This window comes from Chelon labrosus (assembly GCF_963514085.1).
Source record: "Chelon labrosus genome assembly, chromosome: 6".
NCBI lineage: Eukaryota > Metazoa > Chordata > Actinopteri > Mugiliformes > Mugilidae > Chelon > Chelon labrosus.
This window is the reverse complement of record NC_140342.1, coordinates 3,802,824-3,822,769: the sequence shown is the minus strand read 5'-3', so window position 1 is coordinate 3,822,769 and position 19,946 is coordinate 3,802,824. Positions and strand designations below refer to the sequence as shown.

The following is a 19,946-nucleotide window of genomic DNA, read 5'->3' as shown; positions in this document are numbered from 1 at the left end:
AATATAACGTGGTATACAGTCGATGACAAGGACAAGTATGGAAATAATTAAAAAATATTTTTAATTATGTGTCCGAGTTATGAAATACTTGGCGTAATACTAAGGACATTTTTGACAGTTCACAAGTACAGTCATAATGCACTCGTGTTTGTTACCACTTTGGAAAGTGTCCCAGCTCGTACTCATGCATTTGTTCCTTCTATCCACCAGAGGGTGCTCTAATTATTTGCTTCATAGAAGGGAAATGAAAACAAAGCGCCTACATGTCACCTGTTATTTTTGCAAATAGCTAAGATGAAATACAGGACAATATTAATCTTTGTACTAACTGTAAGTACAGGAATGCTATAGGGCTTCACAAAGACTATATAAAAATCTCTATTTTTATAGAAATTTTTATTTAAATTGTTGTACCCTTCTGTGTGTCTCTCTGTGTTAGCCCTGCTATAGACTGGAGACCTGTCCATGGTGTACCCCGCCTCTCGCCCGATGACATCTGGGATAGGCTCCAGCAGACCCCGCGATCCTTAACAGGAACAAGCAGTACAGAAGATGACTGAATGAATGAATGTTGTACCATTCATGGAAGCCACAGGAGTGCATCTGCCTTGTGTGCTTTATATCAGAAATCTTGAGGCCAGACTAGAAATTTGTCCTATTTTTATGTAAATTTAACAATCTGGAATCTGAAAGTTATGACATGTTAAGTGAAGAAGGATTTGTATCCTTTCGCTGAAGCAGTGTTCAGATGACAGATGAATGTGCACAAAGTCCATTTATTAAGCTGCCAGGAAGGCTCATTATCCTGGGATGCTTGCCACTGTTCTTCCCTCTGTGGATTCAGGATATCTTCACATCTTCTTTCTATACAATCACACACCATGATGCCAAGATCAGAGCTCTGTGGTAGCCTGACCAAATATTGCAGGTCGTTTTGTTGCTTCTGTGTCTGAAGTAAGTTCTTTATGATTCTGTCTGGATGTTTGGGCTTGTTGTCCTGCAGCAGAACACATCTATAACAATCATACTACGCAATGGAAAACAACAAGAGATGCCCAAAACCTTTGCATGGTACAAACAATGAATTCCTGCAGGAGTAATTGCAGTTTAGCAAACAGCCAATCTTTCCAAGGCAAAGACAAAGACTTGGTGCAGCCATGAACTTTAATCCCCTGTATCTCAGCTCTCATTACATGCATGACATCAGGTGGAACATTTAGAATCAAGGAAATCATGTACACACTGTATTTTTTTGTCTGTGCTTCACTCATGCTCCACTGAACATACTCTTCAGAAGTATTGTTCATTTTAATTCAATAACTTTAACTCAGTTTAATTCAATATGTGGATGTGCTGAAGTGGAATAAAGAAGTGTTTGGATCTGCAAGAGGAGACTGCAGGAGGGCAGTCCATAGTCCATATATACATACGTTGTTACTAAAACTAAAAAGAAACAGGAGACCTATTCCATGAATGTACCCTCTGGTGCTTTTAATTTGTGATATAACCCAATTCAGAATTTTCTAGTAGTCAGGAAACAAAAACAATATCCATCTAATTGTCACTCGTCAATGCAAAAACTACATTTTCTGTTACATCCTAAAATAAACATTTTGCTCAAAACCAAAACAAATTTACATCATTTTCTAACAAAGTGCTTCATCTCATCAATCCTCCAAATAAATTAAATACAAATAAATTCATAACACACATTAACCCGAAAGTTTAAGCTTACAAATATCCATATTTTACTTGCCATTTCAACTTATTCTCATCTTTGAATCCCTGTCTGACTGAAGGAAATTAATTCAGTGACTAATTCAGTGCCATTATTTTGCTCACGGATGTTTGCTGCTCCTTTTGTTTGATGCTCTTCATCGTCCCATCATCGTTTCATCAGTGTCTGAGGGGACAGGCTGTGACTCAGGCATGGCTGACTGGCAGTTGTGTCAATGAATGGGATATTAGTGGCTGAAGCAAAAGTGAGTCTGGAGATTGAGCTGAGGAAGTAAAAAATGAAAATGTATTATAGAACCACAGACAGTTAATTAAAATAAGCAAGTTACTTCCTTAGGAATTTTAGCAAGGCTTGTAACACTAACTAAATACCTTGTGACAAAACCATGTCAATGATTCATGCTGTTGGCACCAAGTTAGTGGTGTGTGAGCTGTATATGTTTTTCTGTCTTAGTAATCATGGTTAACATAGGGATGAGTGTATTTCTTACCATCCATATAAGTCAGTGTAGTGAGGAGGGGTGCATCTGGGGAAATATAGGTTGTGTATTGAAGGTCATCCACCAAAGGTGGCATCAGTTGACCAGGAGCGAGCGATGTCATCATGGCTGAAGAGGCAGGACTTGGGCTGATGTGTTTCTTTTGACGAGCTCGACAGTTCTGGAACCAAACCTGCATAGAGGGAGGGTCTTGAAAGTTAAAATTCTCTTTCAGTTCCTGAGGTGGTTCCAGAAAACTTCCAGAAAAAGTATTATTTGTGCAAAAAAACATGGAGATCTCTCTGCCAACAACATGAAAGCAGTGGGACTTTAAAAATTCTCAACTTATAAAGGTTAAACCTAAATACACTACCTAACAATCTGGTGCAAATTCAACGACCATGAGGTAATGCAAATGTTCTCACAAATTAGTTGAGATTAGTTGAATGTTATCCTTTTACACAGTGTGTATGGCCAGTGGTAAAACGGGCCCCAGTGGTCACAATTCCATTGATTAGAATTTACATTTATAAATTTTAAGTGCACCAATAAACAACATGTATTGCTTATCCTGCTGTGTCAAATTATGTATTACTGAAGTAAGACTTATAAAAGCTATATCACAGCGGGTAACTGGGGAAAGCTATATATTTTTTTTTTCTGTTGTGAGGACTCATCTTAAACCAGTGAGGTCAAGTTTCTTAAACTAGTTTACCTGAATAACCCTGCGGCTGAGACCAGTCCTCTCTGCCAGCTTCTGAAGAGTCTGGGCATCTGGGTTGTTATCTTTGGTAAACTGGGTTTGCATCACCTATAGATGTGGAAGGGATGGAAGAGGCCGTGTTTACATGGCTGAAATCTGATTTCATTTAACTGCCACTAGAGGGCAGTCAAACATCAAAATAAGCACACCAGTTCTTAATGATCTTGTCACTGGCGCTTTACACATTGAGCAGATAGATATAGGTTCACATCAACATTCATTGGTTTCATGTTTCTGTTCATCTGATAAACCAAAGTCAACATTAACTCATTTTAACTGAATCTTGTCTGGTTGTGCACCTTGCAGAAATATACTAAATTCAAAATGTGTATAGATGGAAAAAAGGTACATACATGAAATACAGATTTTTATAGATTTCCTTTTATGAATCATAGTGGCGCTAGGTCTCCACTCAGGCTACCAGAAGTGTGGACATAAATATTAGAAAGAAGTTAACCAAATCATTTTATTCACCCTTCATGGAGGGGATAGATTATACTTGGCCTAACACTATAGTGGAAGTCAATCAAAATGACACAGTATGTCTAGCAGCAGCAGTTAGCACACACACAGAAACACTTGCTGACAGTACCTGTAACTGGTCGACAGTGAAGCTGGTCCTGGCCCTCTTTGCAGGTCTAGGCATAGTGCTAGAATCTTCTTTGTCTATTCCCTCTTCCTCTGCTTTAGGTTGCTCTTTAAGACAAGATACAACAAACGTTACAAAGCTTTTCTTTGCAATTCTTTTGAAATAAAAGTCTGGACTGGCTCAGTGCTAGACAGGAGGCTGCAGCATTTACAGCATAATATACTGTGAGAGGCAGAAACAGTCGTAATGGGCAGAAGATTTGAAGGGAGTTGGCTCTGCAAGATACGTGCCACTGAAAAGCAATGAAAAGTCGTTTGGCAGTATCAGTAATACTTGCATCTCTATTGCGCTGACTTGGTAACACAAAACTAAATTTACTCGCACCTCACTGAGATTTACTGTAATGTGAACTCATCATGACTGATCTGGAGAAGCATCATCTCTGTGAATGACTGGCACCACTCACAACCTCTTGTACATGGCTGAACACTCCTTTCTTCAGATGATATTTTAGTAAATATCTTAAACATCTAAGGGTGACCATCAGGGCATACTATTTTCTTGACACCAGATAATTACTACTGGGTGTGTAACATTAGCTTTACAATCAGGGGTCAGACTTGTGTTTTCCATCATCAAACCTGAACCCTGTCTATAAACTCACCATTTTCCTGTGTACGTTTGAGATTCTCCATCATAATATCATAGTGTGGCCGGCAGAAAACCCTGTTCTCTAGTAGGCCACATTCCTCCCCAGTAGACAGCTGGCGCTTACAAGAGGTGCAGGAGAAACAGGCCAGGTGGAAGGTGCTGCCTCTTGCCCGACGCACCCAGTCACTAGAATGGATGTTACGGCCGCAACGAGCACAGCGGGTCCCATACTTTCTGAAGAAACATGAAAACCGTAAGGGGTTGAGAGTGAGAAGCAACAGTCATTTACATTTAGAAGAGATGAGCTGTGATTGATCAAGGGTTGTTTGGTTAAATATAACGCGATTTATTAGTCTGTGAGATGACTGATTACACAGATTACATTGGCCTTCAGTATATAATTTATTAAAAGTTATAACTTCTTGTTTACCCCGCGACCCTTAACAGGAATAAGCGGGTACAGAAAATGATGAACTTCTTTTTTTCAGATTACTGACAGATATACTTGCCTCCGTGCACCAGTATGTGACTGGGTTGTAGCGGAATCTAGATTTGGTTATGAACACAATCTTTTTTGAACAAATTTCACATTTTTAACCAATAATGTGGATTGGGAATAAATCTGCCAGTTACTGCTCTATCGTCCAAACAGAGGCTATTGATAAGTTGTGTTTCAAAATCTCACTTCAGAGCTCAGTCTATTGAGTTTGTTCTCTGCCTTCACTTGGGCTTTCCTATGAATCATCGGCATTTATACTCTAGTCGATGACTCACTAGTTCAGTTCTACGTTAGTCAAAATAAAAACAGAACCAAAATGGAAGAACATTTCAAAACAGTTGGAAGGTGAAAGAAGGGCACTGCTGCTGACTGTGTTTCCAAATCTGAAGAGGTTTCTCAGGATATATTAAACGTGCAGACACATTCTTGATTCCACTGCTCTGGAATAGAAATAAGATATTTTTCTGTACGCCTCAACTTATTAATCAGAGGCCACTTGTTTTTGAGCTCTGTTTTAAACCGATTTGCCTTTCTCTTAAAAAAAAGAAAAGAAAGAAAGTGCTTTTTTGTTACATTTCCTGACTCTGACTTCGTATACACTAGCTTTCAGGATATTATTAACCACATACCTAAGATATAATCCTCATGTTCCATTATTACCAAAATCTACTTCCCATTTCTCTCATTCTAAATTAATCTTATATTTGTTGTTTGTGTTGCACGTTCTAGCATCATCTCACCGTTTTTATTTTCCTATATTATAACATTTACTCCTTAATTGTATTGCCAGGTATGATGATGTTTAGTCAAGAAGGCTACAAACAAAAACACTTGAAAACAAGAAAACCCATCAAATGTATTCAATTTTTCTTTCCCTATATCAAATATGACTGTTAAAGATGGTCACTAAACACAAGATAATTTGGTTGGACATACCTGAAGTAGTCGAGTTTGCAGAAAACTTCTTTATCTTTGATGTAACAGCTCACGTGCCGCCCCAGAGATGTTTTACACACACTGCATGAGAGGCAGCGCACATGCCAGCACAGGTTGTTCACCTTCAATGCGGAGAATACTGGGTTATAACCAACTAAAGCATCATCAAATCTTTTAAGTATACTTATTTCCATTCTTGGAACTGAATGCCTTATAGGATGTTCAACACATTTGTTAATGCATTCAATAAAGTCAAATGACCAATGTTAAATAAGTTAATAATACTAAACCATCTCATTATTCACCAGTGTCTTCAGGAAAACATATTAAAGATGTTTGAAAGTTGACTTTTTAAGAAGGTTTTATGAAAGCAAGTATGTTTTTTTCTGGGTTGTAGAAATAAACTAAATAATATGAATATTATTCCTGTTTACGTCTTTGATTGCTGCTAATTGAACTTTAATGTGCAACCCTGAACTCAATGTCTTATCTTGACAATGAAGTTGTTTCTCCTGTTATGGCTGAATTAATATCCTATGGGCCTCTGGAGCAATAGTTGTTGTCCACACAGAACCCCACTATCAGTCTAATTTTTATTACCTCAGACACCCAAAGAAATAACTGGTTTTACATCAAAAGCACTGTGGAAAAAAAATAATCAAAAAATTAATGCAGAGTTGGTGTCTTCAGTTACAGATAGCATCATAGTCGTTTTGAAAATAGACAGCGTAACCCAAATTGCTATAAAGTCCAAAACCATCCAATTAGTTTGACTTGTTGAGCATTTCAGAAATGTACAAGAGTCATCTTTTAGTTTTGCTTTAACTTAAACTAAAAAAGAAATAAAGGCAGCTGACCCAACTGGTGTAAAGCCACAGGACTTTTGACATCTGGACTGCCTTTAGGCCGTTTGTTTTCTCAAAATAATTACAGTGTGCCTAATTTTATGGCGTTGTCATCGACATCCACAGTCTGACCTTGAGGAGGTATCTGTCCACTATCTCCTGGCCGCAAGATGTGCAGAGAGTTCTTCCCTGCAGGGAGGTGACCGTGTGGAGGGAGGACGAGGAGGACGAGGACAGGGAAGACGGAGAGTAGGAGTCGTCCTCGAAAATATCATCAGGTCCATAGGAGCTCTGTCAGAAACAGACAAAAATAACACCAAAACTTATAAAAACTTTTTGGGAAAAGTAAAAAAGATATCGCTAAACAATGTTAAACATATATTAATATTGCTTTTAGACGTCTTTTGCCTGACACAACATTAGTTTGGGCAGACACTGTAAATAAGAAGGGTTTGTTTATGTATTTGCCCTCGTATTCGTGCGCAGTAGCCTACGTCAGGCTCGCTCCATTTTACCCCAGTATTAAAATGTCGACCTGTGAGACTTCAGACAAAATCTCGTTAATTTGATATCTTATCGAAAACACCTACTGTGTCGATAAAAATGTGTCCCTGCTGTAGCTGAGTGAAAACAGCCTCAGTCTGTCCCGTTTCCCCCTCCGACATGATACTGTATAATCAGCAACAAGTCCAGGAGCGACTCGTCAGCCTGAATGACCACCGAGGAGGCTCAGCTAATGTCCCCCTCATATTTCCATGACAACCACAGAGGTTAAGCCTCACACTAATAATGATCACACCATGAAAACGAAATATTTGCTCAAACTTTCTTTTTTTTTTTTTTTTTATTGCGTCGTCTTTATTGTATACACGAGCCCGCATAGGTTCAGTGGTATTTACATATTTACTTTGTTACTTAATCCTTTAGACAGTTTAATATTTTTTCTTAGCTGAGGAAAAATACAACGACTTCCTGTGTTCTAATTAGTAAAAGCCACCTGGTGACATCAGGGAGAGCGGCCTCGCGCTCAGCTGAATCTCATTCCGAGTGATTGCGCTCTGCTCGTACGCACGTGCACACGATAACGAGCAATCAGTTAGGCGCGTGTATTTTTTCTGGTCAGTGACGCATCGATATATGTTCCTATTAACTTACTATTACCTGCCAGGTCAATAGGTACACCAGTGAAATGTATTTTAACATTACAGTCCTGCATTAAATCTCGATTGAGTGTTTGTGACGAGACAGCGCCAGAAAGGTGGTAATTCCACTGTTTGCGGTGCAGTTAAACCGGACTGAATTAAACCAGTGTTTCTGTTACCCACTAACTAAAATGAGGTTGGCAAACCAATAGAAACATGCGTCGGTACAATACAATACTATTCTGTAACACTGCAAACCACAGCAAAATGAAAACATCGTTGAATCAACAGAACTCTCAGTTATTTGAAACAAATGAAGCTGAGATTTAGTGCCGATTTAAAACGCATTAGTTTTCACTAGTGTACCCAATGAACTGACAAGTACATATATATTAGAATACTGTTGCCATTTTTGAATAGCAGGTTGATATGACCGTGAACGAGTAATAAATTCTAACTGCCTCCGTGACTCGTTTAAGGCCCCAGACAGATTTGCTTGGTAAATGCTGTACTTTGGCTATAGGGGAGGGTTGCATACATCTACTGATTTCCATTGTACACAAAAATGTAACAAACTCAGCTATACGTTTAATTTCCACTTCCGTTTAGTAGTACAGCCTACACAAAGAAGCTCTAAAATAAATACAACAGCTTTATAGCCCAAACACAAAGTTATTTGTTGTCAGTGGCAAACGCGTTGTTTAATAACAAAGTTAATAACATGACTTTATTTAAAAAAAAAAAAAAAAAAAGTCGCCAACCAACCAACAATGAAATGCGGAACTTTCAGCTAAAATGATAATAATAACTAAACAAAAAAAATAAAAATAAAATAAATAATCGGTCTTTCTTCTACACTAATTTCTTATTTAATATCTCATTAGGCTACTCACCACGCTGCTGGAGACACAGTTAAACATTTTCACGGAGCATCCCCGTTCAGACAGATGTTGTAATTCCACAGCAGCCGGCTGGAAGCTCCTTCCTTTACCCTAATATCAGTCCCCTGTACTCTCCTCAGCTTCTTGTTCTTCTTGTACTCGCAGACTTTGTCCACTCACCACTTGTTGTAAGAACCAAGTGGTTGTTTCTTGTCATTTTAAAAAGCCCAGCGCACCTCCCACCGGGGTGGCCTGCCTGGGTCCGCCCGCTGCAGCGTCAATGAAAAGTTTTTAATTGTATTTTCTCTGTCTTATGCAATGTGCTCTTGTAGAACTGATTATTTATAACAGACATGGCATTACAAACTGGACAAAGCAGCTATGCAGGACGTCCAGGTCTCCAGGAGCCCAAGAAGCCAGATTTATACTAGTATGCATGTTAATTCTAAGACCTTATTCTGTTTAAATTTCCATTCTTTGCATTTGTTAAATATATAGCTTAAACTTCGTTGTGTTATCATAAAAAATAATAAGCAAAGTCCTGTTACCACACCAAAACAGGTGAAACCAGCAAATATATAACATATCTGACAGTTTATTTACCTTATAAAATATCAGACTGAGGCAGATTTGTCTCAATAAACTTTTATTGTGTTGACTAACAGCTAAATTTGGAAATATTCACATTTAAAAAGATATCTGACTCAAAATATACAGGCATAACATTATGAACACCTTCCTAATATTGTGCAGGTCCTCCAAAACAGTTGTGACTCATCAGAGAATGGACATGGGCCTTCTGAGGGTGTCCTGTGGTGCCTGTCTAAGTAACATCCACATGAATGCCAGGTCCAAAAGTTTCCCAGCAGAACTTTGCATTGTCACAAGATGGTCAATGTTGTTTACTTCTCCTGTCAGTGGTTTTAATGTTGTGGCTGATCGCTGTATACGTACATATATTTTCTGGGCGTATGGGGTAATAATTAGACTGATAGGTGGGTGGATCAACTATCTATTGTCCCAGAGGCTCCACAGGACATCTCTTCTAAAAGGGTGAAACCTCTTCATTATCAATGCAGCTCAGGGTTGCACATTAAAAGTCAGTCAGCAGTAATCAAAACACTTTAATAGGATTTATATCTGTATTATTTAGTGTGTTCTCCACAGCCCAGTGAAAAATGTGCTTTGGAAAAATCCCTCCCAAAAAGTCAACTTTGCAAGAACTTTAATATATTTTCCTGTGAGAGACATTTAGGTTCAGTTATCCCAGTCTAACCCTGTATCAGTGTTCTTCATCTTTTACTTCTTGCCCTCACGGGCATTGTGAAAGTAGCACAGGTCCTGTTTGGGGACTGACTTGTATTTATTTAGGCATCTACACCAGTCTGACCAGCAGCAAAGACTGTTGATTTAATCCTTCAAACGTGCTTAGTGTACACTGCAACAACAGTTTAAAGAATTAAATTACCTGACTCTCAGTTGAATTAGATTTTTCGGCCTGCAGCACTAAAGCACAATCTGTGCCTTCATTACTATAAATAAATATGTACTTTATTCTGTATATTGTATGAGGCACATATCACCTATGATTTAAGACCTTCTGAACTCATGTTCTTATCTATAAAGTGTTAGCTTACAGTGTGCCTCCTCTTTGATGATTACCTTGTCAGACTAAGTGAAGATGATGGCGAACCAAAGACTGGGGTCAAAAAGGCATGAATGAAAACATTCTGAGGGGGCACTTTGTGAATGGAGAGCCAAGAGGCTGGGTCAAGAATCCCTTTGGGTCTTATCTGCGCATATGAAACCCAATACCTCAGCTCCCTCCAGCCTTCTAAAACTGTGTCTTTAAGAAATTGTAATAGCTAAGATGTGTGGCGCAGAATGGGTACAACCTCTGGCAGAAAAGAGCAAAACATGCTTATAAAACTAATCTGAAAACAGGAGCAACAATATAAAATAAGATAAAAATATCGTATTTATTTACAAAGTAATTCTGATATAGCAAGTAAATCCACTAAAAGACTGACTCACCCTTTGAAATATATTATTGACAAATATAATATTCATATTCTTTAACTGAAGTATTTGCAGTGATGAGCAGTTTCTGGCATGTCAGATCGGATTTTAGTCTTTAAGATGTCATCAAAATGTGCCATTGATTGTAACCAGTATTAAAACGAAAACCTAACATTGCTCTGTCTAGCCACTGTAAGAAATTAATTCTATAGCTAAACCATCAGAAAATATTATGTTTCTTTAATATTGATAAGAATATATGAGTATCTGTAGTCAGTTTGAACACGTTTCTTTTTTCTACCAATTTGCTCATGGTTGACATAATGTTAAAGGCATCTTGGGGTTTCTGAAAAGTAAGTAAACTTTGAGGTTTTTAATGCAGTTAGTTTTAATTCACTCATTGTGTCATTTGCAGCAGTAATTACCTAAGTCTTCTTTTATTTGTACAGCTTAATCCTGCATTTCACCAACTATAGAATGTATACCACTGCAGCTCTAACCAAAATCAAAATAAGACTTTTCTCCAGTACACCTGTTTTATTCACAGAATGTCTTTTGCTACCTCACCTTACTCAGGTCATTGTGTAAGATTGTTTCTGTTTCCTTTATAGCCTAAGTTGTACATTAACAGTTTCTCATATGACCAACAATTCAGTAAGAAATGTGTATTTTGTCTAACAATGAAATGAAACCACCAAAAACAATCTTTAGTTGAAACTAACATCAGTTGCTCAACGTTTTATTGTATTGAGTAGATTGTTGTTGTTCCGTTGTACTGAATGTTTTATACTAATCTTGTTTCTTGGATTTATTTATATGGACATATTAAGCAGTACTATTGTTCAAGGAGTAGAAATAGGTAGGATTTGAAAGAAGAAAAGAAGGAGAGATAAAGATGCCCAGCTGCCTTCATTTAGATCAGAAATAAAACTCATCCCTGTTGTCTTTCACCGTGGCAGACCTCTCCACTGCTTCCTAATCCAGTCCTCTAACCAGGGATGGAGGATTTAGGACAACCCTACACACAGACAGCATCTGCTGAGTCAATAAAAGAGAGGGGAGTTTTGGTGGGCAGCAGTATTACCTTCTTAACATCGTGGCAGCACGATGTAATGTTAAATAGATTCTTGGCCCTTTGTTAAAACCACTTAGTTTTGTCATATTATAATCCCTGACTCATAAATCTGTCAATGCTGCTAGAAGTTACAGTACATTAAAAGAAACATGAGTGCTAAAATTATGAGTAAGCCTCTTGTTATAGTCTGGAATCCTTATGGCTTCCCTGTTACAATTACAAAGATTAAGAGCTTACACAGCTGTCTTAATTCCTATTTGTTCAACAACGTGAATGAAGAGTTAAGAGGGTCTAAGAGCTCTGAACAACACTCACACTGAGGACACCTGCTGCTTTATTTAAATGGCTGACAATTTAGCTGTCAACTGGCGCTGTTCATTCACAATGAGGATTTTATTTCCTTTAAGCAGCGTCTACATATAAGTGTCACGCTGTAACAGGAAACATGAAAAGTGTAGTGTTAAGGATATCAGACAAGAAACATCTTTTTGAATGTATAATATTAGTTTACATGTAACACGTGTAAATAGTGTGATCATACATAACAAAAAGTGAACACTGGTCTTACTTGGTAACATCTGCATAGAAATGAAGACATCAAAACTGATAATACGCATAATGGGGTTTATGCAGGAATCAAAACAGTATAAAGTCAAAATGTGTTTTTTAATTTTATTTTAATGTTCACTTAACAACTGCAACAAACATCCTGTGGTAATAGAGATAATGAGGCTGCACATCAACAATTTATTGGTGAATTTCATTGTCTAAAGTTATTTTTTAGAACTTTAGCAGCTATACACAGAAAAGGCTTCGGAGATATACCGCATTTTTTAACCCGGCTACACTATCCCATCTTTCAACATGCTGTGAAGTACTATTAAATGCTATTGATGGTGATGATTTATATAGGCTATACATATCCGTTCTCAACACAATATGAAGCACTTCAGCTGTCTGTTCTCAGTGTAACGGACTGGTTTGAGTTCTGTTGTGTTCTATTAGTTGACATTGTTGCTGTGGTTGAAGAGCTTGTTTTTTGTCCTTGATGTCAGTGAATGCACCTATGCGACAGACGGAAGTTATGGTAGAGCTGAGTGTTTGCCGAGTGAGAGCTGCATATTAGAAGTGTCAGACTGACGATGTTTATGGTGTTGACGTGGTCTATGGCCAACAGTAGCCCGTGTTCAAGCTTCAATAAACCTGCAGAAAAGCCTCCGCAGCTTGTGTTGAAACGCTACGATATGTATTCTACGATATGTATTCAGCTCAAGAATATAGATTTCATTGTTGAAAAGCATCACTTTCCACTGTGTTGACGTCATAATTGACTATTTGACATCGACTCGACTTTCACCGTATAACTGTCAACTTTAAAAAAATTGAAGTTGTGCAACCCCTACTGTGTACCAACGCTGTGTCGACATAACACAACTGATGGTGACAAGCACATGAAGAAGGCAAGAAATTTCACCAGTTGTGAAATTTCTATTGTGCTTTTGTATTTGATTATCCAAGAAAATGTATCATTTGTACATATCTGTGAGGTTCAAAAATAAGTGAACTCTTGCTTTCATTTACTGCCATGACCTCCTTGTGCAACAATAACAGCAACTAAACATTTCTGGTAACTGCTAATCAGTCGTCTAGAGCGGCTGGGAGGAATTTTAGCCCATTCATCAGTACACAACTGTTTTAGTTCTGAGATGTTTTATGCATTAATTTTGTTCTTCTTAAACTGTCCTTTTGTAGAATGGCTTGTGTTCTTGGGCTTGTTGTCTTGCTGCATGACCCAGTTTCTCTCAAGATTCATCCCATGGACAGATGTCATGACAATGTCTTTTAGAATTTGCTGGTATAATTAAGAATTAATTGGTCCATCAATGATGGCAAGTTGCCGTGGCCCAGATGCAGCAAAACGGGCCCAAACAAGGACATTACAACCCCCGTGTTTCACAGACGGGATGAGGTTCTGGTGCTGGAATGCAGTATTGTTTAGTCTCTAGACATGATCCTCTCATTTAAAACCATATAATTCTACTTTAGTCTCATCCATCCACAAAATATTTTCCCAACAGTCTTCTGGCGTGTCCTCATGATGGTGATGGTAGCTTTGTCATTTCCACTCTGCCATGCACAACACGATTGTTCAATATCCTCCCGATGGTGGATTCGTGAACATTAATATTAGCCAATGTGAGAGAGTTGTTTAGAAGTTACCCTGGATTCCTTTGTGACCTCTCAGAATATTATGCCTTTTTCTTTTGGATTGATCTTTGTTGGCTGACCACTCCTGTGGAGGGTCACAGTCGTCTTAAATGTCCTCCATTTGTTCACAATCTGTCTGACTATAGATTTGTGGATTCCAAACTCTTCAGAGATAGTTTTGTAACCTTTTTCTCTTTTTCTGAGGTCCTCAGAAAGCCCTTTTACAGAGCCCAGAGCCTGAAAGCCCCAGAGCAAGCACTAAGGAAAGAACTCTCTTTAAACAGGACGAAACCTTCATCAGAACCCAGCTCATATGGACGGACCCATCTGCTTGAGGCCGGTTGGGTGGAGAAAGAAAAAGAGAAAGAAGACAGAGAGGAGGAGGAGAGAGGAGTAGGAATAACAAGATGATACATACATGTCATTCATACATCTGATTAAAACATACATACAGAATATAAACATGATACAAACAAGGGTACAAGATATAGCTGATGATACATGAGATACATCATATGCATACAGCAGGTTACACTGTATAGTTACATCAGCTCTATGCTTGCACTGTACGGATGTTCTGATGCGAGTTTTGATGCAAAAACAATGTGCTGTAAATAAAAGTTGTGTAAAAAAACAACAACAAAAAAAAAAAACAGTTGGTGCCCTTTTAAACCCTCTGAATGTCCCAGTGTTAAATCTATCATGTTGACGTCAGGGTTCGTGAGCAGTAGCAGTGTTTGTCGATGGGTTTGGTTTCCCTCCTCAGCCAAAAACATCCCAGCATCCCACAAACACCCAGTTGTTTTCGATCTAAAGCCGCAGTTGCTTGTGGTCTGGCCGTGACATGCCGTGGCTTATCTCGCTGCTTTGGAAGTGTCGCAGTACGGGTGTGTCCTCATTCACATGCTGTGTGGGTGTGTTTGTGTGCAAGTGCATCATGAGATTGCTTAGCTTGATGTCAGGGAGAGCCGCTGGTGAAAGATTGGATGTGACTGTGTCTGCATGGTGAATGTGTGTTTGAGAGAGAGAGAGAGAGAGAGAGAGAGAGAGAGAGAGAGAGAGAGAGAGAGAGGGGAGGAGACCACCTTCCAACTGCCAGGTCTCCATCAGTTACCTGACCTCTGACAGGAAGTGCTTAGTGGAGACAGGTATGGATGGATGGTGGTACTTTCACTCTTTAAACTGGAAACCAAGCAGTTTCCAGTTTGGAGTCATATTTACACATCAGCACTGTCAGTCTTTGCTGAAGGGAAAAAATTTAAATAATACCTTGCAACAGTCTCAGTCTCTAAACATACAGTTGTTCTGTATGTTAACTGCAACTACAAATTAACTGAATTATTGTTCAGTTCATATCTTAGCTTAGATATTTGGACACTGACTATATTTTCATTCACTTTTACACCATGAGAAGTCTGAACATTATTCTGTCTATCTTCCATTTCCATAGGTGACTCATATAATAATTCATATAATGGAAATTCTGGCATATATTCTTGCTATCTCTGTACATCACAAATACACAGATCGGGCATTAGATTATGACCACCTTCCTAATATTGTGTAGGTCTCCCCTGTGCCTCCAAAACAGTTGTGACTCATCAGAGAATGGACATGGGCCTTCTGAGGGTGTCCTGTGGTGTCTGACAACAGAATGTTGTTAGTGGGGGCCTTTGGGTCCTATGGGTTGAGGGGAGGGGCCTCTGTGGATCATCCCACAGATACTTGATCAGTTTGGGATCTAGTGAATTTGGAGGCCAGGTCAACACCTTGTGCTGTTCTTCATGTTTTTTTAGTTGTTCCTAAAGCGTTTTTTGTGTGTGTGTCTGTGACAGGCTGCATCCTGCTGGGGATGGCTACTGCCATCAAGGAGTGTCATTGCTATGGGGTGGGAGGTGTCTGGTCTGGTCTAGATGGGTGCTACATGTCTAAGTAACATCCACATGAATGCCAGGTTCAAAAGCTTCCCAGCAGAACATTGCATTGTCACAAGATGGTCAATGTTATTCACTAATCCTCTTAGTGGTATACTGTATAAATGTGAATAATAGATTGTGTTATGAAACACAGTATGGATATATAAAATATACATCAATCTGGTTACGCTAACCTCTTGTAGTAAATAGAATATTAACAATTGAAGTAAACACTGCCTTTTAAAAGGTATTTCATATCATAATTTATCATTTACTTTAAGTTTTATTTATTTGCAAAATTCTTAGAATACAGCAAACATAATAGTACAGTATGCCACAGTGAGCCTTTGACATAGTGGTCCTTTTTTGCTGTTTTGCACAAGCTGCAGAGGATAGCTAACTCATAGCAAACCTGATATGAAATCAGAGCAGGCTGCTACTGTAACTGACAGCCAACCAAGCAATCAATGAGGTCATTAGTGCGCGTGAATTTGTTTGTCTGCACCCTGTTCTCCCCGTCATCGCCAGCTCCTCTTTCATCCCCGCTACGGAACCCCCATCGCCAGGACAAGCACAATAAACAGTATAGGATTCTGGGTACTGTACTGCCGGGACAACAAAGGATATGGTGACAGACGCCGGGAAGAACAAGAGGAACACCACATCTGGGCCACATTAGCCTTGCTGGACTCGTATTCTAGCCGGTGACACAGCGCGAGGCTGGATGGAGGTGTATTCTGACAGACAGGGAAATGACATCATGAGCTGAACGTGACATTTCCTGGGCCTCGGGGAGTCATTTCTGGAACTAGAGGGATTTCATTTGGTTTAGTTTTAGTAGGACTGCCGTTAAGTGAAGTTAATGACAATCTCACTGTGGCCCATTTTCATGTCCCTTTTTGTAAAATACCTTTTAGCCAGACAGAGACATGCTTTTTATCATACTTAAATGTATCTGTACCCTCCATGCTGCTTGTATTGATGGTTGTCCATAGGTTTGAATCAGCAAACGTGCAAAATGTCTATCTGATATTAGTGGCTTGAAGAGCAGCATTAGAAAGAACAGGTAGCTGGGCTATCTGGTTGTTGTAAGATTTTCCCCTTTTGCTGCAATTAAGGAATCTAGATTTAAGATTTAAGGAATCTAATCAAATTCCATGGAGCATAGGTCGGATTATTGATGTGGTTGTAATCTTATTCTATTCTGAAAACATTTAATATGACTCAAGAAGAATCTTAGCGGCTAAAGATGCCCCGTTGTATGTGCGTTTTCCGGTGTGCCTAATGAACAATAGCTATTTACTCAATGTTCTTAGGGAGTCGTTTAATCTCTGTGTGCATATTTCACTTTGTGCTGCTACAAACAAAAGAATGATGCTGTACTGAAAGCGGAGCAGAATTGTTCTTGGCAAGACTCTTCTCACATCTTTCACTCTCATGCCGCTGATTAGTTTAATTCTGACTGATGCTCTCAAGTGGCGCAGAGCAGATGGAAGGAAATAGTGAATGGAGGATGATAAGAGGCTAAAGAAGGTAGCTGCTCTTTGACCCAGCCTCATAGAAGGGTCACCAGGCCACTAGTGGAAACCAACCTTCAGTCGCTAGAAGATGATGAGTGATTAAGGGTTAAAGCTGAGTTATGGAAGGCAACTAACGTCTTCTGCTGCGTAGAGGGACCATGGAAATGTAGCTGAGATTTTAATCACATTGAGGGGTGTTTTCCTTAACTGTCACCCATGTCAGGACTCACTGGATCTCTCTTTCAGCGAGTGGACTTTTCAAAGCTCCCCTGCTCCAAAGGAAACAACGTTTTCTCATTGGAGTCTATGGCTTGCGTGCTAGTGCTCTACTGAGATTAATGCGGTCAGTCCTGTCCAGGCCTCTGGATTTCAGCGGTTTTATTGCAACACAAATGTTCTTCGCAGTCTCTTTGATGTTTTGACTCCAATACTCATTTCTGCAATGTGTCTGGTGGGGTTAAAGGGACTGAAAAATTGCTGTATTTACAATATCCTTCTGTGAGCACTTGCAAGCTGAGGGCTTTTAGCAGTTTGAAGATCCCCAGTGAAAAGTTACAGCAACATGTGTAATACAGACAGGGCAAGTGATTCTTTCAAGTTACAAACATACTAGAAAACTATTTTGACATAGTTTTAATATGTTCTTTCCCTTATCAAAGATATCATTCTTTTTTTTAACTGTACTGCATTTATCTGTTACTTTTCAGATAAGACACGCTTAAATGATTCCACAGTCTATTTGGTTTGGTACTTCTTACAGAAAAATACTGTGAGGCCATGTTTCAGCCTGAAGTCCAAAGAGGTAAAATTATCCATTAAAATAGCTCAGATCAAAGAGGTTGAAAAACTTGAAACTAATTTATGTTGCAGAACTTCCTCTTCCTGTGTTCCAACTCCTTTTAATCATCTCGTGATCCCTGAGATTTATCTTGTGAGGTTTGAGAGGGCCCAACCCAGATACTGAAGCATTTTTAACCATAACTGTACTTTAACATCACTAAAGTTTGTGGTGATACTTAGTTTTGACTGGGTGAGATGTTTAATGCTGTCAAAAATGGTTGAAGTCAAAGGGAAACACTAATACAGCACAGTTTAATATTTTGTTACCCTTCAGAATAAAAACTATTAAAGCGTTTTCACACAAAGAGAACAAGAGAACCCAATCAAACAAATGAAACAAAAATATTATACAGTATCATATTGTGTATTTTTATTTATTTTTTTAGTTCAGGAAAATGAGCGAATATTACATATCTGTGAGTTACAAAACTATTACTAAACCTCAAGGATTACAAGTTACTTGTGAGGCCAAATTAGTTCAGAAGGTTCAAGATGTTTGTACTTTTATTATTTTGTTGTAGTAGTGTCTGTTTTCCTGTGTGTCTAGTTTACCACTACATTATCTTTACAATTTTTAAACAATTGATTGTTGCTTGTCAGAAGGATTTCTTTCTCCTGCTCGCTCTTCTCTACACTTTTCTACTTCTGTTTTTTTCTACTTTCCTTTGATATTTTGCACCGCTGTAACTCGGTCTGCAGTTCACCCTGCCTCTACCATCATCACCAGCATACACCGCAACAATGCTGCAAACATCAGCCGTCAACGCAATGTGTAGCACTGGGCATTTCACCAGGACGGGGACAACAACACAGCCACTGGTGAGGCCTAAAGCCGTATTCCTATTAAAAGCGAAGGCTCCATATTTCACATTGGTCTACACAGCAGACATCTGCGTGCTGATATTTCCCCAACGAAAAAAGGCTCTTACTGTGCAAGACTTCTTGTTGTGCAGCTCTGGAAATTCATAAACAGAAGTTGGCTAATTACTTTACGCTCCGTCTTTCGGTTAAAGCAGCAGGAACTTAAAGTGAGAACAATCACTGACTGCTCCCATGAAGGAAGATTTAATAATATCTTGAGAAATATTTGGTACTGTGTTGTACTGTGTTAATATTATAGAGCTATGTTTTTATTGTGACGGTGACTGCCGATAGCACACATGTTAAGGTATTATTCATCTATTTATCTCCGCCCTGAGGTTAGATATTTTATTTCACTGCAGTTCTCTTTGAAGCAGGGACAGACAAATCTCTTATAATAAAGGTAAATAAAGGTCAATTATTGAAGAGATGTGTTTCCTAACATCGTATGGCTCTTTATACATTAGCATGATCACATCACTAATTGATTGTAAGCTTTTTTAAGGACAGAATCACCCACAGTGTACTCACATGAAATCATTTCATTTGTTAATTCCTGATTAGATTTATTTATTATTGAGTTGTGCAGTTGTGTGTGTAGATATGTGTGTTCAGACTTGACATTAACATGCATCTCCAGATCCGATCTCAGTTTAGCGCTCCATATGCAAATAAACCCCAACATCATCTGGAGCCCAGTAGAATATTTTAACAGCTGCTGTCTCTAATGGATCTCTACCGCTGCTCCAGAACCGAGAACAGCTCTGTTTTATGTGTCTGTGTCATAACTTTGGCACACGTTAACTTATTGTTTATTGATCTCCACCCTGACGTTAGTTAGACCTGCACAAAACTCAGATTATAACTCCAACCCTGGTTTTCATAGGCGGCCTTTGATGTGTGTTCACACTGCCAAAGGAAGGCGGACACATGCAACCCAGTCCACCTTGTCACGTCCGGCCTAGGGGAACCCAACACAACAAGA

General features: G+C 38.9%; 1 protein-coding gene across 2 annotated transcripts; it reads right to left on the bottom strand.

The window, feature by feature from the left end:
- Positions 1–322: 322 nt before the first annotated feature.
- LOC311489190 (LIM/homeobox protein Lhx8-like) lies at positions 323–8,681 on the bottom strand. Of its 2 annotated transcripts, none has more exons than XM_084546142.1 (8): positions 8,535–8,681; positions 6,632–6,790; positions 5,655–5,776; positions 4,233–4,453; positions 3,572–3,675; positions 2,932–3,027; positions 2,229–2,409; positions 323–2,000 (listed from the first exon to the last, which is right to left on the bottom strand). In XM_084546142.1, exons 1-8 carry the CDS (start codon positions 8,559–8,561, stop codon positions 1,924–1,926), a joined length of 987 nt encoding a protein of 328 aa, XP_084402268.1. In that variant the 5' UTR covers positions 8,562–8,681; the 3' UTR covers positions 323–1,923. The 2 variants fall into 2 exon arrangements, with proteins under 2 accessions (XP_084402268.1, XP_084402267.1); XM_084546141.1 differs by lacking the exon at positions 8,535–8,681 and adding an exon at positions 7,090–7,612.
- Positions 8,682–19,946: the final 11,265 nt, after the last annotated feature.

Excerpts from the sequence above, each read along its gene's own strand:
- LOC311489190 (XM_084546141.1), bottom strand. The coding sequence starts at position 7,164 with ATGTCGGAGGGGGAAACGGGACAGACTGAGGCTGTTTTCACTCAGCTA. Across the intron at positions 4,454-5,654 it reads TGCAAACTCGACTACTTCAG|AAAGTATGGGACCCGCTGTG; the intron begins GTATGTCCAACC and ends ATGTTTCTTCAG. Across the intron at positions 2,410-2,931 it reads TCAGCCGCAGGGTTATTCAG|GTTTGGTTCCAGAACTGTCG; the intron begins GTAAACTAGTTT and ends CCCTCTATGCAG.